The sequence below is a fragment of the Eleutherodactylus coqui genome, chromosome 10, assembly GCF_035609145.1.
Source record: "Eleutherodactylus coqui strain aEleCoq1 chromosome 10, aEleCoq1.hap1, whole genome shotgun sequence".
Lineage (NCBI taxonomy): Eukaryota > Metazoa > Chordata > Amphibia > Anura > Eleutherodactylidae > Eleutherodactylus > Eleutherodactylus coqui.
The window spans coordinates 107,096,165-107,123,974 of record NC_089846.1 but is presented as its reverse complement, the minus strand read 5'-3'; the positions used below and the strand labels follow the sequence as shown (position 1 = coordinate 107,123,974).

The 27,810-nt window shown below is 46.1% G+C and overlaps 1 protein-coding gene across 3 annotated transcripts in view; it reads left to right on the top strand.

Annotated features, from left to right (window-relative positions):
- The first annotated feature begins 8,464 nt into the window (after nt 1-8,464).
- THOC2 (THO complex subunit 2) overlaps nt 8,465-27,810 on the top strand; it is a 142,150-nt gene continuing 122,804 nt past the window's right edge. For all 3 annotated transcript variants that reach the window (XR_010787019.1, XM_066581689.1, XM_066581688.1), the window contains exons 1-2: nt 8,465-8,566; nt 17,733-17,788. Coding sequence is in view for 2 of the 3 variants with exons in the window: in XM_066581689.1 (XP_066437786.1) it covers nt 8,502-8,566; nt 17,733-17,788 (121 nt within the window). In the remaining variant the exon portion in view is untranslated. The remainder of the gene's footprint in view (nt 8,567-17,732; nt 17,789-27,810) is intronic.

Below are 27,810 nucleotides of genomic sequence, written 5' to 3'. Positions count from 1 at the left end.
TGTCAGATTTCCAAAATTTGGCTCCGTCACTATGGCGCAAACAGGCTTTGTCACTAAGGGGTTAAGTACAAATTGTTTGAAAAGTTAGTGACCATTCAAGTTTGACCAGGGTGAATGATAAAAGAGAATCCCCTAGCTAGTCTGGATTGTAGAGCTCAGAGATTAAAATCAATGTTAGAGCAGGTTCACACATATTAGGTTATATTCAGTGTGGTTAAGGTGCCGTAAAACTGTATCAAATACCAGATCACAAAAAATACATGCGGTTTTGTAGTGATTCTTGATGCAGTTGTTCACACATTGCGGATTTGTTGCAGAAAATCTGCTGCGGAAATTACACCTAAATTCTACAACTAAGTCCAGTAGAATTGTTAGTGAATTCAGTTTTAAGAAATCCCATTCACTCACAGCAGAAGAAACCCTCAGCGTGTTCTATCTGCTGCAGGAAAGTAATGAATCCTTACCCCGTATTACATTCATTGCAGTGAGGGAAATCTGCAGAGAAAATCTGCAACAAAGTCATGCGGATTTCACTGTGGATTTAGGTGCAAATTTACTTGCAGAAAATTTCCATAATTCCTGCACGTACCTTATATTGCATGAAGTTTTTCAGGTGCAGTTTTCATGTTTTTTAGCTGCACCTGAACTGCAGCATCTGAATACAGCCCAATGCTGCTGAACTGGCCTACAAAATCACTACACAATTCATATGTGCCGCATGTAGATTTCAGTGCTGGAGATTTGAAGATTCAGATGAAGTCTCCTACCCAGATGTGAACATAGCCGGAGCAGGGAGAGGGGGTTCAATTGGCTTTATGAGATTACTACACAAATTCCAACACTGTCTACAGTTCAATCTGCTATGTAACAGGTTGTTTTGAAGCAGCAACGATTCCAGGACTAGCTAATAGTTCAGGATTAGAGATGAGCGAGCATACTCAATAAGGCAAACTACTCGAGCGAGTAGTGCCTTATTCGAGTACCTGCCCGCTTATCTCTAAAGATTCGGGTGCCGGCAGGGGGCGGGGAGCTGCGGGGGAGAGCGGGGAGGAACGGAGGGGAGATCTCTCTCTCCCCCCCGCTCCCCGCCGCAACTCACCTGTCACCCGCGCAGGCACCCGAATCTTTAGAGATAAGCGGGCAGGTACTCGAATAAGGCACTACTCGCTCGAGTAGTTTGCCTTATCGAGTATGCTCGCTCATGCATCATTCCTCTTCATACATGATTTTATAAATACTCAGCACCGTTGAGTATTTGTTAATATTTAAGCTATGTTCCCATAGAGGCTCTACAGTGTCTTGCAAACATAGTCACCTCTTTGGTGTTTTTCCTGTTGTGTTGCATTACAACCTGGAAATAAAATGGATTTTAATATAGACTTTTTATAACGGACCTGACAAAATAGTCCAAATAATTATAGTGGAATGAAGAAATACACCTTGTTTAAAAAACAAGTTAAAGGAGTTTTCTGAGCAAATAATATTAATGACCTGTACTCAGAATAGGTCATAAATAGTTGATTGCCAGGGATCCACCACTCGGTATCCCTGGCAGTCAGCTGATCGCCCAGCTCGCTATGAGTGCAGCAGGGCCATATGTCATCATCAGGGCTGGAACAGTAAGCCTAGAGGCCCATTGATATACAACGAATATTGCTCAAAAGCCATCTTTTGAGCGATAATCGTTGTGTCTAAACGTGCTGCCATCATGCAATGTTTGTGCACTATTCGTTCATCGCTGACTTCCAGCAAGCTAGAAATAAGTGATGACTGTTATCAGCACCGCACAGATGCACATATGGATTCTGGCTTAGTTTTCAATTCCCAATCATTGCTCTACAGACCTGTACCAAGGGTCAAGCATTGATTTGACAGAATGCTGACATCCAATAGGTGGCGCTGCAGTGGTATTGTTCCATCTTCCTTATTTGCATATTACCCAGAGGAGCATGGATGGCCTTATAAGTCTCCTCACTCACTTTCTTGGTGTTCTCCCTAAGGAGTGATGTTACCCCTCCTGAATAATGGCACCATTGCCTGTAGCAGTCTGCTGTAATGTAATCTTCTGCAGTAATGTTATGTTTACATGGGCATATATGCTGCATGTTTTATTATATGGATTTGTATGTCTAAAGTATGCAGCGTATTACAGTACAAGCTATATGGATGAGATTTCAAGAAATCTCATCCCATTCTGTAGAAAAAAATCAGCAAAATACATTTTATTTTAAATCTGCAGCATATTTTCTGCACTGTGTGGATGGGAATCCTTGAAATCTCATCTGTACTGCTTGTACTGCAAAATATAATTGGTTGCAGATTTGTTGCAAATTTTCCTACTTGAATTCAAGACAAATCCAAACTGTTGCAGATTTTGCTGCAGAGTATCTCTAGATCTGCAACAATATCCGCAGGCATAAAATAAAAAGCTGTATATAAGGCCGTCTGCACACGGCCATATTTGCATTGCGGAGTCTGGAGCGGGCAAATACCGCCCATAACATGCTATAGAAAAACACTTTTTCCTGCACATGAGCGGAAAGCAATTGCAATTTTCTGCTTACGGAGGAAAAATCACAGCATGTTCTATTTTTATGCTGGCTCGGCACGGACGGCTACCATTGAAGCCAATGGAAGACGTCTGACCCGCAGCCCTTCCATGGAAAAGCAGGGATTTAAATAAAATAAATAAAGATCTGTACTGCACATGTCCCAATGCTCGCCATGTGGCCCATCCGAGGTATAGAAAAGAAGATATGAGAGGTACGCGCGGATCCCGGCTGGGCACAGGGTCGAATTCCGCTGCGGGCTCTGGCATGCGGAATCTAACCCGGTTGTGTGCAGCTGGCCTAATAATCATGAAAAAAACAAACTTAGGGCGCATTCAGACGATCGTATATCGGCTGGGTTTTCACACCCAGCCGATATACGTTGTCCCTCTCTGCAGGGGGAGGAAGCTGGAAGAGCCAGGAGCAGTGTACTGAGCTCCTGTCTCCTCTCCACCCCCTCTCTGCCCCTTGCCACTATTTGCAATGGGAGGGGCAGAACGGGGTGGAGCTACGTCCGTGAACTTAACTCCGCCCCCGCCCTTTTCAAATAGTGAGGCGGAGGCGGGAGGTCAGTGCACTGCTCCTGGCTCTTCCAGCTTCCTCCCCCTGCAGAGAGGGATGACGTAAATCGGCTGGGCGTGAAAACCCGGCCAATATACGATCGTTTGAATGCACCCTTAATCCTCTCCCCTGCCGGTCTCTGCATCCTGTCCTCTAGTGATGGTGTGCTGTGTAGACATGACCAATGCAGTCAATCATAGATCTCATCAATGCAGGCAAGGCTCTTCAGGAAGGCGGGGAGAAGATAATTTTTTTTTGCTGCTGCTGCAAATCCACAAGCACATATGCACCAAAATGGTGAGCATCGGCCGCTGTGGAATTCCCGGTGGATTTGCTGTGGAAAATCTCAATGACATTTCCACTGCAAATCTGCCCCATGTGAACGTACATGTAGGCTGCTGTCACAGCTTCTTCAGATCTGGGATCTTTAAAGGCGGTTTTACCAAGACTAACTTTTATCATCTATCTATACGATGGGTGATAAAAGTCTGGTTGGTAGAGTCTTACCACTGAGACCCATACGAATCCCAAAAATGGGGATTGGGTCCCATGTCCCCATTTTCCTCAGTGCAAGGTCACTGCACCCCCTGCAGTAAAGAGGAGATTAAATGGAGTGGCAGTCGCACATTCACAGTGCTGCTCCATTCATTTGGGTACTGCAGGAGATAGCTAAATGCTTGTCCTGGGTTATTTCTGTCAGCCCCATTGAAATGAATGGAACTGCATATGTGTGACAACCACTCCATTCAGTCTGATGTCACTGTCGATGGGTGCAGTGAGTTCACAGTGACAGAAGAGGGGGACAAGGGGGCCCTGTTGTCAGGATATGTGGGAGTCTTAGCAGTGAGACCCCATGGAGCACCTATACTGTACTGCAATCTGATTGCGGTACAGCCCCTTTAACCCATTAAATACCACAGCATCTAAGTGTGTCAAAATACAGACATGATTTTTTTTTTCATCTGATCAATAGACCTGTGAAACGTGATTGCAGGGTGCCAATGGGTTTCTATGGTAAATGACTGGTATTTGTACTGCATGGTAAAAGTTGTAAAAAAAGATAGAAAGTGGCAACACCGAAAAATAGAACTGATCTCACAAAGTAAAAAACTTCAAACTAAGTCAAGAGAAAAATCAACACGTTATGACAATGCTGGAGTTGGTTTCTTATTCATTTAGTATCTTATTCACAATAAATGTCTTTTTGCTTCTTCCTTGTGCACTAATAAAGAGAACTTACTTAACCTATATATATAAAGGGGTGAAAGCCCTCACTGACTGACTGACTCACTCACTAACTGACTGACTGGCCACTAATTATCTAATTTCCCCAAGTTGTACAAACATGAAATTTGGCAGGATCATTCTCTAGGTTCTACCTAGGAAAGTAAAGTGGTCACAACTTGATTATTCAATGCTAAGTGAAAAAGTAAGTGTACCCCTATGTAATGTACCAAATCTAATTCTCTAACTTCCCGATGTCATATAAACTTGAAATTTGGCCCAACCATTGTTTAGGTCCTAAATTCAGGGCTAGAGCATGTCTTTAAGGCTAAGAAGGGGCTGCAACTTAAAGTCTGGGGTTAAATTTGAATTAAAAGGGGCATTACCTTTAAGGGTAAAACGTAATGAGAGTCGGAGGGGTGGCACATTCTGCAGAGGGACATTGGTACATGCATCCCGAGGAGAATCTAACGCTCCTCTATGTCCATACATATTTCATTCCTCGGTTCCTCTGAAGTAAACAAGACTTTATAAAATTTTCTGTGCGAACAACAGGTAACCAAACACATGTACACCTGTACCAAATTAACTTGGTCGAAGCCTAGTATATCAGGTAGTATATTATATTGCAGTGAGTCGCTCTCAGGGGTAAACAGCTGAAAATGGCATAGAGAAAAAAACCAAAACTGTTGCCAAAATGGCCAGTAACCCCTTAAGGACATGATCTATTTTAGGCTTAAGGACACAACGATTTTTTCACTTTTCAAGAGCCATAACTTTTTTTATTTTTCTGTTGACACGGCCGTATAAGGGCTTGTTTTTTGCGTGGCGAACCATAGTTTTTATTGGTACCATTTTTGGGTGCATATAGTGTATTGTAAAACTTTTTTTTCTTTTTGAAAGCAGAGAGAGAAAACATATCAATTCTGCCTTTGTTTTTTTTTTACAGCGTCAATGCTACAGCATAAATGACATGATACATTTTTTCTTGCAGGCCGGTACGATTACAATGATACTAAAAGCATTACGATTTTTTTAGGTTTTTCTACTTTTCACTTTTTAAAAAAAATAATTATTATTTTTAAATTGTTGCATTCAAAGTTGCATAACTTTTTATATTTCTATGTGAAGGCTTGTTTTGTGCGTCACGAGCTGTAGTTTTTATTTGTACCATTTTGAGGTACATATGGCTTTTTAAATGCTTTAATTACGCTTTTTTTGGAGGTAAAATGAATAAAATAAGCATTTTGCCCCTGTTTTTAAATGTTTTTTGCTGTGCAGGATAATAAATGTGCTCAAATTATAGTACAGGTAGTTACAGACATGATACCACATATGTGGGGGGTTTTCTTCAATTTAAAATATTTTTCATACAAATAGGGGAAAATTAGCAAATTTCAAAAAAAAAATTTTTTTAGTTTTTTTTTTTTTTTTACACTGCTTATGTCCCTCAGGTGGACCTGATCCATAGCAGCTATGATCGCTATGATAAGGCATTGCAGGACTTCTGTACTGCAATGCCTTATCGCTGGTTATAGTGATCATAGGCATAGGCAAAGCAGGACGCCTGTATCCAGCTTCCTGTTGCCATTGCAATCTGTCGCGGGGGTCTGATGACGTCACAAAAGGATCGCGCTCCCTCTGTGAACCCTTTACACGCCGTGATCTATATAAGGGCTTAACAGCAGGGGTTTCTGTCCCGATGCACCCCCGCTGTTGCAGCTGGAGGCCGGCTATCAGTAATAGCCGACTCCCGCTGACGGATGGCGCGGGATCTCTTCAGATCCTACGCGATCCACATGATGTAAGATTTCATCGTGCTGCCTAAAGTACCACCCTGCCACAGCCTTCGATCATCTGGGGCAACACACACAGTCATTAACTGCGAACCAAGATGCTACGGTCAGGACCTCCAACGGTACTGGCGTCTGTTTAAAAAGAAAAAAGAAAAGAAAAAATTTTAAATAAAGAATTTATAAAAAAATAATATGGCCCTCAGGGTTTGTCAGATACGGTGGCCTATGAGGCTCAGCTTCATAGGTTTTCTAATGCACTGCTATACAGAAGTATTATAGTTAGAATAATCATAAAAATGCTGATAATCAGGACCCCTAGCAGGACAAAAATAATCTTTTAATAAGTTTAAAAAAAATAATAAAAAAAAGTGAAAACAGCTCCTTTTCCCATTTAATGTGTAAAAACAAAAAAATTACATCTGGCTGTGATTGGTTCATCGAGCGCTGGCTCTGATAGGCTGAGAGTGGCGCTCGAAAGGCAATCAGAGAAATCTGTTGCTGGAACGGGATTTTCAACCCTGTTACCAGCAAGAAATGCTCTGTTGGAGGCTGACAACTTTACCGAAGCCGGCAGGGACGCGAACGGCGTCTGCTAGGGGACTACTCCTTTTTTTCACATAGTGTAACTACGGCATTTAGCGCTGTCAAAGATGCAGCACCATTCATTCCAATGGGCGACGCTCAGTGTTTAAAAACGCTAAAACGCCCCAAAATAGAACATGCTGTGCTTAAAAATCATGGAACTAAAAATCGCGATGAAGTGGCTGTCTGCGCCTGTATGAGCTGAAACTGCCGCGCTAATCGCGGTAAAAAGCGCCTGTGTAATGGGGGCCTTACGTAGTACGGTTGTCAAAAAAAAGAAACATGTTAGGGGTCTTTGAATGCGGCATTTTTAAAATATGTGCGGAAAAATTTGCAAAACAAAAAGACTGTAAATTTGGCGCTGACATATCGGACGGACCTCCACAATTTATGTAACATATTACTTATACTTCACGGCGAACGTCGCTAAAACTAAAAAAAAATGCCAGAATTGCACCTTTTATTAATCTTGCCTCCAGAAAAAAATAACAGGGCCCAGAGTTCATCCCGCAATAAAGACGCCCCCGTAGAGCTCCATCGATGAAAGAAAACTCCGACGCTTGGGACGCGGCGACACAAAAGCAAAACTTAAAAAAAAATAATTTTCTTTAGTGGATAAAAATAGTGAAACATAAAAAAAAGGTTAAACTTTGTATCTCCGGGATCGCGCCGACCCAGAGAGGAATAATATCACGATTTGCACACTAAGGGTGGACACCCACTAGCTTTTTTTTTGTCTTGCGCTGCAAGAGTGAGTGTAAACTCTTGCCTCGCAGCTAAATAAAAAACGCTGCAGCAGCAGCAGCGCCAGCCCCATCGGAAGCATAGGGAGTATATCGCGGACTTCTGCCACAGCTGTGGCAGAAGTCCAGGATGCTATCCCATTGCTTTCAATGGGGTTGCGCTGCCGCTGCCGGCCCCATCGAAAGCAGTGGGTTTTAGGCAACACCCGCAGAATGATTTTCGGGGAACGGCTTGAAATACAAATACTTAAAAATCCCCGCCTCCTGAAAGGGCTGTGCTGATTGGCTGAGCGCTCAGCCAATTACAGGCAGTGCTTAGCCATTTAGCAGGGATGAGGGAAACTCTTGTCACAGCTGTGATAGAAGTCCGCGATGTACTCCCTATATTTATAATGGGGCTAGCGCTGCTGCCGCCGGCCCCATTGGAAACACTGAGCGGTATCGCAGATTTATTCTCTGTGATGCGAAGCTCTACTGAAAAATCGCAAATGAGTGTGAAGGCATTGAAAATAGTAGGTTTCATAATCATCGCTGTCGCATCGCAGTGGGTCGACACCATAAATGACGTAAAAACGAAATCCAAAAAACAAATGGCGTAATTTCTTAATCCCCTCCCCCCTAAAAAATGAGTAAAAGTTATACAACACATTGCATGTTCCTAAAAATGAGGTCATTAAAAATATATAATTTGTCTTGACAAAAACACGGCGATGCCGACTTAAAAAGGGTAAGGGTTAAAGAAATTGAAAAATAGGTTGGTTGCTAAGGGGTTAAGGCAAAAAAAACCCCAAACAGCCCGGTAGCTAAAGGGTTAAAGTAAGTGTTTATTGAAAAACTAAATAAATAGAAATAAAGCGACTACAGTGGGAGGGAGAATGTCCCACCGACGTCACGTGGGGCGCTTCTGCTACAATGTATCCTCCGCCGGGCGCAGCACACTGTAGCCGCTGCAGTATCCTATTTCCCGGCATGCACCTCTCCTCCCACCTCCCCTTTGACCTCTGGTGATGTGCTAAACATCCGGGCTATCTGTACTATAGAGGAAGATGGCGGCGGCAGTGCTACCTGCTGATTGGATAAAGAATTGGGAAAAATCAGGAAAAAATGACTTGTAAGTCGCAGTTTGGGGGTCCGCGGCCCGGTGTGCGGCGGGGGCTGCCCGTGGGGGGCGGCGGGAGCGGAGATGCAGGCGGGAGGGAGGCCGCGTGTGGAGAGGGCCGGAGGAGCCTCGGCGGGAAGCGGCCGGGCGCCCGGGCACGTTCACAGGCTGTTCGGCGAGACTGTCGTAAAGCCCCGGGGTCCGAGCGTTGTCGCTTTACTGCAGTGAGGGCGTCGGGCCTCCTGTGAGGTCAGGCGGGCAGAGCAGCAGCTGCTCCCGGCGGCCAATCAGCGCCCGGCTTTCGGTTTACCTCAGACTAGAGCCGTGCCGAGTGGTTGCTAGGGGCAACGGCTGCACTGGGTGCTGTCCATGCCGCCCGCCTGCACCCCTCTGGCTTGGTGCTTCGGAGGCCGCGCTCACACTGACGCCTGTAAAAACACCGTATTTTTAAGTGTCACGTTTTTAAACGTCTTTATCAAGGTTTTCCACGCTTCCATTGTTGCAGTCACGGCGGTGGGCCGCCTGCGCTCCTAGTCGCGCTGTCCCGCCCGTGCTAACCGTACTCCATTTATTCCACCATCACCCCATTGCTTCTGTTAGCGTGAGTGGCTATGGAGTGGAGTGATGGGGGGGCGTTGGCGCAGGCGGGCTCAGAGCGCAGGCGGCTCACCTCCGTGACTCGAGGCGGATGCTTCTGCATATACGGCGCCACTTTATAAAAGTACGTTTTACTGGCGGCGCAGAATTCAGAACTGCCTCTACGATTGATGTTCTGCGCGGACACATTTGGCGCAGTTCCCACGGGAGGGAGATCTCGCGGAACGTCTGCAGCGGGGCCTCACGGATATTCCGCCGGAGTTTGAAGTGGCTTGTCCGCCTGCATTCCGCTGCTGGAATCTGTCCCCATCGAGAGCAGAGAGCCCGCAGCGGAAACGGCGATACAAGTGACATGCGGCGGCGTGTTGGTCTCAGCGCGGCCACGATGGACTGCCCACAAATCCCATCCGCTGTGCTGCTGGTCTCAGGCTTAAGACTGCAGGCGGAATATCCATTCCACCCGCGTGAGCCCAACCTTAGGGCTCCTTCCCACGGACGGATTTCCGCCGCGTAAATTCGCGGCAAAAATCCGCAGCGTTGCCCCCTGCTATTAGGTTCTATTGAACCTAATAGCACAATGCTCACGGTGCGGAATTCCATCGCGGAATTTCGCACCGTGAAATCTCCCATCCTCACCCGCAGCATGCTCTATTTGCCGCGGGTGTACGCGATGACGGCTTCCATTGCAGTCAATGGAAGCCGTCCGTTCACGCTATCTCCCGCTGTAACACAGCGGAAGATAGCGTGAAAACGCTTCCCCGCCCACCGCCGCAGCGTCATATGACGTGGCCGACGCGTCACGTGACACGGCCGGGCGCGTCATGTGACGCGGTGGGCGTGTCACATGACGCGACGGCGGTGGGCGGGGAAGCGTCTTCACGCTATCTTCCACTGGTAAGTATGGGGTCTCTGGGGGGCGCCGTGACGGGCTTCACTGCGGAATATTCCGCAGCGGAGCCCGTCACGCTCGTGTGAAGCCGGCCTTACAGAAGCCATTGCGTTGGTTAATCGTGCTACGTGTACGGCAGGCAGTTGCCTACAGCCTCCATATGTTTCCAGTGACATGGGGGCTCACAGTGACACCGCAGAGGGGGAGGGGGACACACATTTTTGGTGATGTAACAACTTTTTGAATTTGTTTTCATTGATATCAAATTTCTGCATCTGAGTGTCATTAAATGTGGGTTATGGGGGGTCCTCTCTAATGACTCTATATACCTGTAACTAACGTATCCCCTTCCTCTACATAAATGTATCCATTTCTTAGTTATTGTTTTTGCGGGGCTAATATGGAGTCGCCGTACCCTTGCCCACTTCTACACGTGCCAACCTAAACAACCAATCACCGTGAACCAGCGAAACCAAGTAACCAATCACCGGGCATCAGCCAACTCAAATAACCAATCACCAGGAACGAGTAAATCCAAACAACCAATCGGGTTGCGACTGGTGTGGATTTGGGGAGTAATGTAGATATATGCGCCCCCTGACTGTGCCTTACTGACTAGGTTTGCTGTTGCCGGTTGGGAGTTCTGTAGGGCTGTATCCCTGCTTTTCCAGAAATGGCTACTATATAACTAAAACCCCTTGACACGTCCCGGTGACGCGTCAGAAGTTTTCATCGGTGAGGGTCTACAATTGCGATAGCATTGGGCTGCTTTGGCTGTCATCACAAGGGATCTACGAATTAAAGGACTCTCTATGGAGCCCGCACACCACAGTGATGGAAAGTGCTGAATGGGCACAACACTAGGATGAAGGCTACTGCCTGTAAGGAATTGTGGGGGTCTCTGCACCTGGACCACCACCCATCAAAACTTCTCGCATGTTGCTGATGTATCAGAAGTTTTTTTTATAAGGGCTCCTGTCCACAGGCGAATTTTCACTGCATTCCCCACGGGGATATTCCGGCCGCGGGGAACACAGTGAATGCTTTCCATAGCATTGCTATGGAAAGCTCAACCCCCCCTCCCCCCTGTCCAGAAGCGGCGAATCATTGCGATTCTCTGCTCGCAGCCGTTAATTTCGTAGCATGCTGCAAATTGCTGCGATTCTCCGCGGTGAGCCTATCTGTCAGATAGGCTCACCACCGAGGTCTGTCTACCGACCCCTGCTCCCCGCCGGTGGCTGCTGCCGTAGAGATTCTCCTCTGTATTTCTCAACGCCCGTATATTAAATATTTTTGATTAATTTTGAGGTTTTTAGCTGATTCGTAGATACATAGTAACATAGTATGTTAGGCTGAATGAAGACAGCGTCCATCTAGTTCAGCCTGTTTCACGCACCCTTGTTGGTCCTGAGGAAGGCAAAAAAAAACAACAAAACAACAAGGCAGATGCCAATTTAGCTCTTTGGAAGAAAAAAAATTCCTTCCCGACTCCATAATGGCAGTCAGAATAATCCCTAGATCAACGTTTGAGTTTCTACCTGACTCCCAAGGCCCAGATCAACATCCCCGCTGGTCACCTAATGTCTATATCCTGTAATATCATAGCGCTCTAAAAAGACATCTAGTTCCCTCTTAAAATCCGCAATGGATTTTGCCATCACCACGTCCTCAGGCAGAGAGTTCCACAGTCTCGCTGCTCTTACAGTAAAGAACCCCTTTCTGTGTTGGTGATAAAACCGGCTTTCTTCTAGACGTAGAGGATGCCCTCTTGTTACCGTCACAGTCCTGGGTATAAACAGATCATGGGAGACATCCTTGTATTGTCCCCTAATGTATGTATACATAGTTATTTGGTCTTAGCCATCTTTTTTCCAGGGTGAATAATCCCAATTTTGATGCCTCTCTGGGTATTCCAGTCCTCTCATTCCATTTATTAATTTAGTTGCCCTTTGAAAACGAAACAGACTTTTTGGCTTCTTACAAACCTGATTTGTGAACCGTTCTAAGTTCCTGGAGAGACTTGAGCTGGACACGTGCGTTAGGTCTTAGGCCGGCTTCACACAAGCGTGACGGGCTCAGCCGCGGAATATTCCGCGGCGAAGCCCGTCACGGCGCCCCCCAGAGACCCCATACTTACCAGCGGAAGATAGCATGAAGACGCTTCCCCGCACACCGCCGCCGCGTCATGTGACACGCCCACCGTGACGCGGCGGCGGTAGGCAGGAAAGCGTTTTCATGCTATCTTCCACTGTGTTACAGTGGGAGATAGCGTGAACAGACGGCTTCCATTGACTGCAATGGAAGCCGTCAGCGCGTACACCCGCGGCAAATAGAGCATGCCGCGGGTGAGGACGGGAGATTTCACGGTGCGGAATTCCGCGGTGGAATTCCGCATCGTGAGCATTGTGCTATTAGGTTCAATAGAACCTAATAGCTGCCGGCAACGCAGCGGATTTTCGCTGCGAATTACGCGGCGTAAATCCGTTCGTGGGAAGGAGGCCTTATTCAGATGGCTTTATTTTCCGTCCCTACACGGAGTGTGTGTGAAAACAAATTGCATGTCCTATTCGGGTCCTTATTTGCAGACAAGAATCGCACATGCGAAGCATGCTGTCCCATGCGAGTCACACCCCATGTTCTCGGGTGTAACTCACAAGTTGGCAGTCTGAACGAGGCGTTAAAGTCGTCTTGGCTGTAGCCGCTGACTTTGCCAGGCGTGGTTCACGGTCTAATATGTACAGGGCCGACCGCCCCAGACAGCAGATGTCATGACGAATCCCAGCCAGTGATTGTTGACGCTGTGCCAGATTCTTTGTTCCTACAGTAGATAAGCCGCTGCCAGAGCTCTTTGGCCGTGACTGATACTCATATCTGTACATCCACGTGTAGACGTGGACTCGCGAGGAGAGCCTTTTACAGAGTTGGTTGAAAAGGTTGGTTTTGGGGAAAGTGAGGAATCCTTTTTAAAGAGGGTGATTTATATAATGAGGTGAGACTAGAAACAATGAGAGGAAGCTAAAAGGGATGAGACACAGATTAGAGGGTGATGAATGAGTGGAACAGGTTACCACAGAAGGTGGTGAGTAGAGATGAGCGAGCATATACGCTAAAGACAATTACTCGATCGAGCATTGCCCTTAGCGAGTATCTCCCCGCTCGGAAGAAAAGGTTCAGCTGCCGGCGCGGGTGAGAGGTGAGTTGCGGGGGTGGGAGGGGGAGAGAGAGATCTCCCCGGTCGCCCCAGCTGCTCCACACCTGCCGCTGGCAGCCAAATCTTTTCTTCCGAGCGGGCAGGTACTCACTAAGGGCAATGCTCGATCGAGTAATTGCCCTTAGCAAGTATGCTCGCTCATCTCTAGTGGTGAGTTCTCCTTCAATGGAAGTGTTCAAACAGAGGCTGGACAAATATCTGTCTGGGATGATTTAGTGATCCTGCATTGAGCAGGGGGTCGGACCCAATGACCCTGGAGGTCCCTTTCAGCTCTACCATTCTATGTATTGGATCCGATTTTCTTATTTTAACTTTAGACATTGGTGCGTACTTGTGATAGGGTTTGCTCTCTTGACCGAGGTACATGGGGTATGTCCAAAATGTTTTTCTAGTCTGCATAAGGCATCGTTTCTCCTCCTGCACAGAGATGACTACTAGGAAGGCCACACTTGAACATAGACGCTCCGTCACTGTCTGATATATACTATTGCGCTGTTATTTTAGCACGATTTAGAAGACCCATAAACCCCATTTACCCTTTGCAATCCAATTTTGGATTCAGAGTTTCCTAGGGGGCTTTCTCTTTCTGCCATTATACAATGGCGCCATCTGCTGGCTAGAGCCAATACTGCAGTATGTGACATGCCGGAGAGGCCCTGACAACAAAGGGCCGGCAATATATAGTAAGAATACCCTGCTGGACATCTTCCAAAATCAGATCTGCATAGGCTTCAATCAGAATGTAGGAAGACGTCAGACAGTGGATTGGAAAGGGTTAAATATCCTATGCTGGGTGCGTACTAGCTGTGGCTGGAGGGCTCTATGCAGCCTGCATCACACAGCCGGTGGACAGTAGTGTGTGTGCTAATATACACATGCATCGGCAGGAGCAGGTCATGCCATGAGTTGTCCGTGTTGTAGCCTCGTAGATTGGGGCTGTGTGCTATCTGTTGTGTTACGGCCCCAAAATATGCTCGTGGGCACCTAGCCTAAGGCCGGCTTCACGCGGCCGAGAAAGGTGTGCAAGATGCACGAATATGAACTGCATTCTTTTGATGTGATGTGGGGAACAGATCGCAGCATACCCTATCTTTTGGCGTGCCCTCGCGTCACTTATCCCATTGTTTTCAATGGGCCAGAGGCAACATCGCACCACATGCTAGGTGCACGCCATGCGAGGTTTCCCCATTGAAAACAATGGGAGAAACTCTGCAATTCCTGAAGTGAGGCGATTAAAAACTCCTCACATCTGCGCGATATCGGCAAGTGCGATATTGGCCTGTGTATCGCGGCCCGATAACGCACTTGTAGAGATGAGCGAACGTACTCGGTAAGGGCGATTTCGCAATCGAGCACCGCGATTTTCGAGTACTTCACTACTCGGGTGAAAAGTACTCGGGTGCGCTGTGGGTGAGCGGGGGGTTGCAGCGGGGAGTGGGGGGAGAGGGAGAGAGAGAGGGCTCCCCCCTGTTCCCCGCTGCTACCCCCCACTCCCCTCTGCAACCCCCCGCCCCACAGCGCACCCGAGTACTTTTCACCCGAGTAGTGAAGTACTCGAAAATCGCGGTGCTCGATTGCGAAATCGCCCTTACCGAGTACGTTCGCTCATCTCTACGCACTTGTTCTTGTGAAGTTGGCCTAGGGCTACATTCACACGTGCGAGTGTGATATCCTGCTTGTAAACGCACCTTTTACCAGCGCATGCAAGGCATTTTTCATGCAGCGATACCTCACATCACTTCTCTGAAATGCTGATACTTCGGCACTTGTTTCACATTCGTTGGAGGATCGACAAGTGTTTCCCAATGAAACATCGGATCTCGCAGCATGCGGTGTGTTTGACTGTCTCATTGAAAACAACGGGCGACGCGTTCTGAGGGACGCAAAAAAAAAAAGTACATGCAGTCATTTTGTTTTTCCCTTCCAGCATTGCTCGCGTGTATGACCCCAGTCAGAAGAATGGAGCTCATATTTGCGTGTCTTACAACGCACAAAACATGCGTGAGATTCTTGCCTCCGATGCTCTCAGCGTACCACTAATTGTCAACTGAAGTTGCCGGTGCAGCCCAGCAATTAGCGGTGAAATGCGACCATTAACACTCATGTAATAGCATCCTAAGGCCAGATTTGCGCACTTAATACACAGAAAATACTACAGATTTATCCATGTTGTCGCTAGGCGATGATGTTGAATCTGCGAATTCTCCGCAATGTTAATTTAAATCGCAACTTATTTCCGCTCGTGTGCAAGCAAAAGTGCTTTTTCATAGCGTGCTGTAGACTGCATTTACTGCAGAATCCAGAGGTGGGCGCCCGCCCCAGATTCCGCAATGCAAATAAGCCCGTGTGCAGCCAGCCTACATTTCATTGGATAACCACGTGGTGGTCTAGACGGCACAGATTGCCCCATGGGATTTCTAATCCGCTTGCAGATTGTTTGCTGGTAATTTCACACGCAGATTTGTCCAGTGAAGAGGGCTAAACTGTTGTGCAGCTGCTGCGGCGGGTCCACGGGTGTACATGTCCGCAGCTGCTGCTCCGGCGGCGGGTCCGCGGGTGTACATGTCCGCAGCTGCTGCTGCTCCGGCGGCGGGTCCGCGGGTGTACATGTCCGCAGCTGCTGTTGCTCCGGCGGCGGGTCCGCGGGTGTACATGTCCGCAGCTCCTGCGGCAGGTATAGATGTCAGCAGCTAGAAATTCATCTCTGCAGAATCTGCATTATACTTCACAGTGTGATCGCTCACCTTTCCTAATTTGTATGTACAGTGTTAGTAAATACCGTGAAGTAACAGTTCTGGAGCATGTGTGTTGTGCGTACAGTACATATAATACATATCGCCCTCTAATGTCTTTTTTCTTCTTGCCAGTTTACTTCATTGACATACAGTAAACCCTTGAGTAGCATTGCTCTTAAGTAACACTGTTTTCAACTTAAGTCGATGTGTCAGGGCAGCGGCGGTGCCTCAAATAAAGTTGCATTCCTCAGATAAGGGCGCGACCGCTCCAAGACCCCGTGCGCCGCTCAGTGAGACGTTGTGCAGCTGATGCCGGTCACTTCCTTCTTCTCCTGCATCAGTGTGCGCCTACTCCTCCCCCTACCCTCTCCACACTGCTCAGTGCCGGCTGAACGTTGCTGTGTCTGCCTGCCTCCTGTCACAGTACAGCAGCTGAATCCCCAAAGTGCCGGCTGAACGTTGCTGTGTCTGCATGCCTCCTGACACAGTACAGCAGCTGAATCCCCAAAGTGCCGGCTGAACGCTGCCTGCCTCCTGAATCCCCACTGTACTGTAAAATGTAAGTACTGTACAGATGAGTACAGTACAGTAAAGAAACGTTTTCAAATAAATACCGCAGTCCTATGTCAAAGCACAGATAACACAGTGATACGTACTGCTATAATGATGTCCCTGCAATGCTATGTCAAACCACAGATGACACAGTGATACGTACTGCTATAATGATGTCCCTCCAATGTTAACTTATTCTTTACAGTTACCGTATATACCGGCGTATAAGGCGACGGGGCGTATAAGACGACCCCCCAACTGTCACCTTATACGCCGGTATACAGTGGAGAAAAAAAAATAAATTTATTACTCACCTCCCACGGCGTTCTGTCGCGCTCCGGCAGGATGTCGCTCGCTCCAGCAGGCTGTCTCTTGCTCCTCGTCCCCGCCGCAGCATAGCTTTCTGAATGCGGGGCTTGAAATCCCCGCTTCCAGAAAGCTAGTACACACGCCGGCAGCCATGACATCATTGAATGGCTGTGATTGGCTAAAGCGCACGTGGCTTCAGCCAATCACACTATTCAATGACATCATTGAATGGGTGTGATTGCTAACACGTGCGCCTTCAGCCAATCACAGCCATTCAATGCTGTCATGGCTGCCGGCGTGTGTATTAGCTTTCTGGAAGCGGGGATTTCAAGCCCCGCATTCAGAAAGCTACGCTGCGGCGGGGACGAGGAGCGAGCGACAGCCTGCCGGAGCGAGCGACATCCTGCCGGAGCGCGACAGAACGCCGTGGGAGGTGAGTAATAAATTTTTTTTTTTTACACTTTTTTTTTTTTTTTGTATTACCGGCGCATAAGACGACCCCCGACTGCAGAGCAGATTTTTCGGGGTTCAAAAGTCGTCTTATACGCCGGTATATACGGTATGTTTTATATTCATTCAGTATTGTTATTGTTTTTGGTATTAAAGACCAGAGTTATTCTCTATTAAATGGGGTTTGGTGTGTTTATTTATTTATTTATTTTTTGGACCAGCTAGAACCAATTAATTGGATTTACATTAATTCCTATGGAAATAATGTACTCAACTAACATTGACTTCTACTAAAGTCCATTGCTTCCGGACAGATTAATGACGTTATTTGAGGTTCTACGGTATTTGATGATTTTGTTCAGTTAATTTGAGAGTCCTGAAATAGTAGGTTTATGGTTACCATTCATTTATACTTCCAACGTCGTCTTTTCACAGTGTGCAGTTGTGTCGCAGCCTCAGCGAGAAAGGACAGGAAAATGTGACCTTCAAAGGTAAGTGCTTTATTTGTGGTCGCACGGTGTATATCATGAGGCTTTCCCAGTAGTAAGGTTTTAACACTAAGTAACATGGCTATAATATCTCAACATGCATAGTGTCAATTTTTTTCTGCTTGCCCTTGTAATCCAAACACTCCAGCTCTCCCTTCTAAAGGCATTCCATCACTAATATTAGACAGGCTTACATGTGTTTTGCTCGCGCTATCGCATTGCGCTAGGATCACGCAATTTTGTCGCCCTCGTGAAAGAGGCCTAAGTCCTACTTGGTGCTCTGTCCCCCGGCCGGTCTGTCTTTACATTGGCAGCAATGGTGATTTTCCATATATACACATGACCACTGCGGACAGTCACTGGCCTCATCAGTATATGGCATCGAGACTGTTGAAGCCAGTAACTCTGCAGCATATGGAATGTAACTGCTACTGCCAATATAAATACAGGCTAGTGGACAGGATGGCGCTGGACCATCGTTGGCTTGGCTAATCGTTCGGTTTAAACACTGATTGTTCAGTCAATGACTGAGCAATCCCGTAAAATGAAAACTGAATGATCAAACATCCTTTGCTTGTTCACTTGGGCGAATGATTATCGCTACATGTAAAAGTATCCACGGGGCTTGTTTTTTGCTGGACGAGTTGTATTTTTCATTTGTACTATTTAAATGTAGCATATAATGTACTGAAAAACTTTTAAAAACTTGTTAAGTGGGGAGCAAAAAAAACGCAATACACATCTCCCTGCCGGCATCTGTGTCCCCTGTGCGATGGTCTCCTCGACTGTGCAGCAAGCTGTTTGAGAATGCTTCATGCTATCATCTCCCTGCTCGGCTTTGAATTCCCCCGCCGTGAGCACTGTGTAAGTAAGCGCTGTGATTGAACCAAGTGCTGGCTGTGATTCAGTGATGGCATTTGCTTAATGGCTGTGAATGATCGAGTGCCGGCTGTGATTGGCTGGTGCTCGATCCAATCACAGCGCTTACCTACACAGTGCTGATGGTGGGGAATTCAAAGCCGAGCAGGGAGAAGTCTCAAACAGCTTGCCGCACCGCCGGGGAGATCATTGTACCGGGGACACAGAGTGCTGCTTTTTTTTTTTTGCCTCACTCGGGGGGGGGGGGGGGGGGGGGGCTTTTTCAGTATAAAAAAATGTGCTGAAAAACTCTGCTTGTACTCGAGTATATACAGTAATTCCAAAATCTTTGGTGGGTGGAGGGGCTAATTTTCATGGCATACGCACTGTGACATAACATGATGGCTTTATTCTATGGGTCAGTACGATTGCGACGATACTAAAGTTATGATTCTTTTTCTTTTTTCCTCACTGTATAACTTTTAAAAATTTTATTTTTTCAAAGACATCATATTGTCTGCCTCCATCTTCTGATAGCCATAACTTTATTTTTCTGTCAAAATAGTTGTGTGAAGGCTTGTTTTTTGCTAGATGTTCTTTAGTTTCTGTTGGTACCATTTTGGAGCTATCACTTTTTTTAATCCCCGCTCGGAAGAAAAGGTTCGGCTGCCGGCGTGGGTGACAGGTGAGTTGTGGCAGTGATCAGGGGGGAGGGAGGGGAGAGAGAGATCTCCCCGCTCTCCCCCGCCGCTCCCCTCCCGCCGCCGGCAGCCGAATCTTTTCCGAGCGGGCAGGTACTCGCTAAGGGCAATGCTCGATCGAGTAATTGCCCTTAGCGAGTATACTCGCTCATCTCTAAATTTTATGTTTTGAGACGGGATGACCAAAAAGTGCAGTTCTGGCGCTCTCATCACTTATCTATTTATTTATTTTTAATGACATTCACTGTGCTGGATAGATAAAGCGTTAATTTGATAGATTGAATTGTCACGGATACAATGATACCAAACTTTTTTTTTTCCATTTAAATATGGGAAAAGGTGGTGTGTGTTTTAGCTTTTATTAACCCTTTCCATTCCAATGTCGGGCGTGCCCCGACATCATCATTTACCTCCACAGCTCCGATGTCGGGGCAGGCCTGACTCTGCAGTGCAGGGGTGCAACTGCACCAGATCATCAGACACATCGGGTGCAGATACACTCCTGCACTGGTCCTCATCGAGGACCCCTGAGGAGAAGGCAGAAAGGGTTCTTAACCCTTTCTGCCTTCTCCTTTACACATTACATAGCACTTAATTAGCGCTATGTAATGCAGAGAGATTCCGGCTGGCGATCATGTGACCGCCGGTGTCACCTGACTCCCAGCGGTCACATGAACGCCGAGCCGGGAGCCTGCACCGTGGGGGGGCCTGCTTACCTGTCCGGCGTCTTCTGCATTCTCCCTTCTGTCTCCCGGCTCGGCGATCATGTGACTGTTGGGTGCCACCTGACCCCAGCGAGCCGAGAGAGGGAGAATGCGGAAGACGCCGGACAGGTAAGCAGACCCCCCACGGTGCAGCGAGCACCTGCACCCTCCTGAACTCTGTCAGTTCAGGAGGGTGCAGGGAAATGTTTTTTTGCTTATCGATTCTCACCAGCTCTAATTTATTTGGACCTGGGGAGAATAGATGAGAAAAAATAATTGGATTGGAAAGGGTTAATCCTCATTTTTCTAATAATTAATAATTTATTTATTTATTTACATTTATTTTTTTAGTCTCTAACTTGTGGTTTTGCTTGCTCATACAGTATAATGCAATACCATAATATTGCATTATACTGTGTACTGACGGGTGGTTTATCAAGACGTGCCACAAGCATGTCTAGATAGACAATCACTCATTGCAGAGTTGGGGGCCTTCAGAAGGCCCAAGCTGCATGACAACTTAACGGCACGTGAGGATTTAATTGAAGGAAGCAGGGCCGCTCGGGACCCACAAACACCAATCGAGGGCCCAATAGATTTTCTCAGCTGGGCGTTCGCTTTTGTGAAACTGCTCATATACTTGGGCCAAAATGGCAAATGATGATGTGTACGAGCTTCTGTGTCATTTACCACCCATCTATTAAAGGGCTTGTCCAGTTTACAAAACGCTATTCATATACCCTGTTAGTGACTTCAGAGTTTTTAGAGGACTTCTAAGAGCTTTTGTTACAAACAAACCATCCATTGATGTGAATAGGCACTGTGTAATGCCTTATTTCCCCTGTGGTGGCGCTGCAGGGAAATAGAACATTTTAATACCAGCTTTGTCCACGGATTGCAGCTCATTGCCGGGGCTTCCAGTGGGTGGGAACACTTTCTGCTTATTGTCCGAAGAACCTTCTAATAAGTAGGGATGTCGGAAGTGGAGAACTCCATTCAGCGCCGCACACTCACTGTAAATGTAGCTGTTGGTTTTGTGTAGTCTGAACATTAAGATTTGCTTAAAAAGTCTCTAATCCCCAAGCCTGTCCTCCCAGTATTTACCTTCCAAGGGACAGTGTTTGCCTCAATAATGACATTTATAATATACACATTAATCCCTTAAAGGGGTTGTCCCGCGAAACAAAGTTGGGGTATACACTTCTGTATGGCCATATTAATGCACTTTGTAATGTACATTGTGCATTAATTATGAGCCATACAGAAGTTATTCACTTACCTGTTCCATTGCTGGCGTCCCCGTCTCCATGGTGCCGTCTAATCTTCAGCGTCTAATCGCCCGATTAGACGCGCTTGCGCAGTTCGGTCTTCCCCCTTCTGAATGGAGCCGCTCGTGCCGGAGAGCGGCTCCTTGTAGCTCCGCCCCGTCACGTGTGCCGATTCCAGCCAATCAGGAGGCTGGAATCGGCAATGGACCGCACAGAAGACCTGCAGTCCACCGAGGGTGATGATCCCGGCGGCCATCTTCACAAGGTAAGTCAGAAGTCGCCGGAGCGCGGGGATTCGGGTAAGTACTGGACGGTTTGTTTTTTTTATGCCTGCATCGGGTTTGTCTCGCGCCGAACGGGGGGGCTATTGAAAAAAAAAACAACCCGTTTCGGCGCGGGACAACCCCTTTAAGGATGCCGCCCTACCCCCCCCCCCCTCTCTACTTTTAAGAAAAAAATATTACTTTTATCCATGACCCTAGATGTCTGACATCTTGTTGTTTTTTTTTCTTCTTTTCAGGACGAGTTGTATTTTTCAATGGTACTATTTAATGTACCGTACAATGTACTGAAAAGCTTTAAAAAAATTCTAAGTGGAGTGAAATGGGGAAAAAAAGGAAAACATAATTTTGCTATCTTTGGGGAGTCTTGTTTCTACGGCGCACACGCTGCAGCAAAAATCACATGACTTGACTCCATCAGCACAATTGACAATACCAAATGTATATGTACATATTACTTTAAAAACAGTTTTTGACAGCCATAACTTGTTTTTTGCCAGATATCTTGTAGTTTCCATAGGTACCATTTTGGAGTACATATGACTTTTTGATTGCTTTTTATTGACGTTTTGTTTCTTGTAGACAGGATGACCAAAAAAAGCGCAATTCTGACATTGTTTTTTTTTTTTTCTGATCACTGTGTGGGATAAGTAATGCATTATTTTGATAGATTGGACTTTTTATGCATTCAAAGTTACCAATATTTAGAATGTTTTATTTTTTTAATTTTTTTTTAAATATAGGATTTTTTAACTATTTTTTTACATCTCTGTTGTTAGTCCCCATAGGGAAATTGAACTTGTGATTGTTTGATTGCTCCTGGAGTTAAATGCAATACCATAGTATTATACTTTGATCTGACAGGCAGGCTTCATAGGCAACCTACAATGGCAGCCCTGGGAACCATCAGAAGGCCCCCAGCTGCCATGGCAAGCCAACGGCACCCTACAATTTCATGTTATAGAGCCGGAGAAGCCGAGCAGATTGATAAATAGTTTTATGGGGGAAAATTCAGTAGAACTTGTGTTTTATTCAATTATATCTCTGCACATATGTAGAGGTGTAGCTGTCAATCACTGATAGCTCCGCCCATCAGACTGTTCAGCTCGGAATGTGCAGAGATATAAATGAATAAAACATAAGTTCTACTGAATCTTTGCCTATAAAACTATATATCAGTCTCCTCTGCTCCTCCGGCTCTACAACGTGATGCCTGCAGTTCGGGCGTCATATCCCATCTGACAGGTTCGTTTTAAAATGAATCTATCTTCATGACCAAGTGATCAGAGCTGTAGATTATTACATTGCAAGTTATAAGGAACCTTTTTTGCACAATTCTATATCGATCTGTTCATCTCCTCTTGCATTATAACTTGCTGCCTGCTAAACAGACATCAGGTTCAGTGTGACGGGTTCTCTTTAAAGGGGTTATCCAGCTCTTTTTTTTTTTTTCCTTCTTCTTAATGAGAAAAGTAAAACAACTGCATATGGAATATAAGAAAAATAAAATACAATAAACTCTACTCTGCTTTAATGTTCCCCAGTGATTTAGTGCTGGTGCTTCCATGGTCCTCCCAGTGTCTACAACCAGCCAATCTGTGGCCGCAGCAGTTGCATACTGTACTACTGGCTTCATGACTTCCATTTCTGAATGGTGAGAATGGTGATGACAGGAGTACGGCTGCTGTGGTCATGGGTTTCTGCAACATTTGCAGTCTGGAAAGATCGTTTTTTGTTTTATCATTTGCAGCTGGTTTTTACTTTTTTAAATTTTTTTTTCTTTTTAAGTTTGTTACCCGCCTTTTAAGGAATAGGACAAATCACACGACTGGATTTTAATTGCGGAATCCGCGATCGTCACCCGAGCGGACATTTGTATTCCGCACTGTATTCCGCACCCATTGGCAGAATAGAACATTCACAGATGCGCTGTCATGAGCAGTCAGTGATTGCAATGTCAGTGAGCGGAAATAAAATCGCAGCCTGTTCTATTTCTGTGCGCATTCTGTACGGATGGCTTCAATTAAAGTCAATGGAAGCTGTCTGACCCGCGGCTCATCCGCAATTGAAATTGTGGACGGGCAAGCGGGTACCCGCATCATCGCTTAGTGATTGCGTGGGAAATACAAATACTAAAAAAACCAAAAACTCTACTGCTCATGACCACCGACGAACGGCCACGGTCATCCGCAGTAAAGAAATTACAGGTACGCGGGGACCCTGGCTGCGGTCAGAGCCAGATTCCACTGCGGGCCGGCCTCAAATTGACCCTTCTGTCCTGGACTAACCAAAATGGCTGCACCACTTCGGACTACCTGATTTCGTCGGCAGCGCATCAGTCGTCTATGGCTCCACACGCTGCTCTGATTGACCAGCGCTGTTTATAGCCTTCTCTAGAACACTTGAAAATGCTAAAATTCCAGAGAAGTACTCATTCATTTTGTGAATAAAAAAAGTTGCATAAAAGAAAAAAATTGTAATGTACATATCGTTAAACGCTGTCTTAAAAAATAAATGAAAAAATAAAAAAGATTTAAAGGAGTTGTCCCAGGCTTAACAGTTATTCACGACCCCAAGATAGAGGATGACTTTCAGATCAATGGGGATCGAATCATGTGGACCCCATCGATTACAAGATCAGAGGTCCCAAAGTTCAATGCATATATGGAGCTGCTGCAGACAGTGTTCCGCAGTCTGCGATAGATGAGCACTTGAACTCTGCTGTTTGTTAGCCCTATTGAAATAACAGGGTGGTGGTGTGTGTGTTCGACTGCAGCTTCATTCATGCTGGGGCCTTTTAAACCACATTCTCGGGATTTGTGAAGGTCCCAATGGTTGGATCCCTACTGATCAGAAAGGGTACACCCCCTTTAATATAGTTCCCTACCGCCTGACCCACTCAATTTTCCCACCTGTCTATAGGGTTGGGCATTAGCTCTCATAGAATCACAGTGCAGGATTCACTAAATCATCCCAGACAGATATTTGTTCAGCTTTTGTTTGAACACTTCCATTGAAGCAGAACTCGCCCCTCCCGTGGCAACCTGTTCCACTCATTGATCACCCTCCCTGTCAGTTTTTTTTTTTCTAATATCTAATCTATGTCTTCTCCCTTTCAGTTTCATCCCATTGCTTCTAGTCTTTCCTTTTGCAAATGACAATAGTGCTGATCCCTCTGCACTGTGACAGCCCTTCAGATATTTGTAGACCACTATTAAATCTCCTCTCAGCCTTCTTTTTTTGCAAGCGAAACATTCCTAGATCCTTTAACCGTTCCTCATACGACATGATTTGCAGACCGCTCCCCATCCTGGTAACTCTTCTCTGAACTTCAGTTTGTCTGTCTTTTTTTAAAGTGGAGTGCCCAGAACTGGACACAGTAATCCAGATGAGGTCTGACTAAAAAAGAGTAGAGGGTGATAATGACCTCACATGATCTAGACTCTATACTTCTCTTAATACCTCCCAGAATTGTGTTTGCCTTTTTGGCTGTTGCATCACATTGTTGACTCATGTTCAGTCTATGATCTATTAGTATACCCAAGTCTTTTTCACATGTGCTGCTGCTTAGCTCAATTCCTCCCATTCTGTATGTGCTTTTTTCATTTTTCTTGCCCAGATGTAGGACTTTGCATTTCTCCTTGTTAACTACCATTCTTTTAGTCGCCGCCCACTGTGCAAGCTTTTCTAGATCTTTTCGAATACTCTCTCTTCCCTAGTGTTAGCTATCCCTCCTAGCTTTGTGTTGTCAGCAAATTTTATTAGTTTCCCATCAATTTCCTCCTCCAGATCACTTATAAAAATGTTGAACAACACTGCGCCTAGGACAGAGCCTTGGATGTCCAGCCATTTATGACCACTCTTAGATAGATTCACAACTGACTGAGTAATCGTACTCAAACAGTTGGCTTGCCAATCCCATATTTGGTCTTTTTTTTTTTTTTTTTTTTCCTCTCTCAAGAAGTATAATATGAGTTACTTTGTCAAATGCTTTACTCAAGTCAAGATATCCTATATCCACCGCATTTCCCTGATTAACCCAGCCGGTGATTCTGTCATAGAAGGAAATTAGATTAGTCTGGCATGACTTGTTTGCTACAAACCTATGCTGGTTCTGGTTAATTACTCCATTTTTATCCAAGCACTTGCATGTTACATGCTGTTTAATAATTTGTTCAAAGATCTTTCCCGCTATAGAAGTCAGGCTCACAGTCCTGTAGTTTCCTGGCTCCACCTTCTTCCCTTTTTTTGAAGATTGGAAAAGGAAAAATGTTGTCGCTATTTTCTGGGACTTCTCCTGCTCTCCAGGAATTTTCAAAGATTATGGAGAGTGGTTCAGTAACTGCCTCCGCTGCTTTTTTTTAGTATCCTAGGATAAAATTTATCTGGATTGAGACTTGAATTCATTTAAAGGGGTTGTCCCGCGCCGAAACGGGTTTTTGTTTTTTTTTAACCCCCCCGTTCGGCGCGAGACAACCCCGATGCAGGGGTTAAAAAAACAAACAGCACAGCGCTTACCTGAATCCCGGCGGTCCGGCGTCTTCTTACTTACCCGGTGAAGATGGCCGCCGGGGTCTGCTCCCTCCGTGGACCGCAGCTCTTCTGTGCGGTCCATTGCCGATTCCAGCCTCCTGATTGGCTGGAATCGGCACGTGACGGGGCGGAGCTACACGGAGGCGGCATTCTGCACGAGCGGCTCCATTGAATACAGCAGAAGACCCGGACTGCGCAAGCGCGGCTAATTTGGCCATCGGAGGCCGAAAATTAGTCGGCACCATGGAGACGAGGACGCCAGCAACGGAGCAGGTAAGTATAAAACTTTTGATAACTTCTGTATGGCTCATAATTAATGCACAATGTACATTACAAAGTGCATTATTATGGCCATACAGAAGTGTATAGACCCACTTGCTGCCGCGGGACAACCCCTTTAAGTTAGCTATGTATTCCCTCACTATCTCTCTGCTTACAGATAGCCTGCATTCTTTTATTCCCCCAATAGCACAGGGAAGATCAGTTGATGTTGCATCTACTTTCTGAGAGAAAACAGATACATAATAGGAATTTAAAAGTTCGGCCTTCTCAACATCATTATTAACCAATTCACCATTTTGTTCTTGTAAGCATCCAATAGCATCTTTGACGCTTGCTTTGCTTTTGACATACCTTCAAAAGCCTTTTTTGTTGCACGCCTCATGACACTTGCCCTACAGTTTCTGCAGACAGCATTATATTCTTCTTTAGATATTCCCCCCCTCTTTTCATTTGCTAAACATAGTTTTATTCGTTTTTAACATGTGTGCAAGTTCTGTGTTCATCCATCCTGGTCTCTGTAAATGCTTCCCATTTTTCCTCCTTTTAGGGATTGTTAATAGAGATGAGCGAGCACCAAAATGCTCGGGTGCTCGTTACTCGGGACGAAATTTTCGCAATGCTCGAGGATTCATTTCGAGTAACGAACCCCATTGAAGTCAATGGGTGACCCGAGCATTTTTGTATATCGCCAATGCTCGCTAAGGTTTTCGTTTGTGAAAATCTGGGCAATTCTACAAAGTGATGGGAACGACACAGAAACGGATAGGGCAGGCGAGGGGCTGCATGTTGGGCTGCATCTCAAGTTCACAGGTCCCACTATTAAGCCACAATAGCGGCAAGAGTGCCCCCCCCCCCCCTGCACTGTCAGCGTAAAGATCGTTCTCCTCTGCCATAGCTGTAACAGCTGTGGCAGAGAAGAACGATGTTTGCCCATTGAATTCAATGGAGCCAGCAATACAGCAGGTTCCACTGAAAGCAATGGGCTGCCGGCGATCGCAGGATGAATTGTCGGGAAGGGGTTAAATATATAACCCCTTTCCTGCAATTCATCCAGAAATGTGTTACAATAAAAATATATACCGGCGTATAAGGCGACAGGGCGTATAAGACGACCCCCCAACTGTCACCTTATACGCTGGCAATACAGTGGAGCAAAGAATAAAAATCATTACTTACTTCTTCTGACGTTCTGCGGCGCTCCTGCAGGCTGTTGCTCCCTCCTGGTCCACGGCAGAGTATTGCTTTCTGGACGCAGGGCTTGAAATCCCCGCCTCCAGAAACACAGCCAATCACAGCCATTCAATGACATCATTGTCATTGGCTGTGATTGGCTGAAGGCACGTGTGTTTCTGGAGGCGGGGATTTAAAGCCCTCCGTAGAGAAATCAATGCTCTGCCG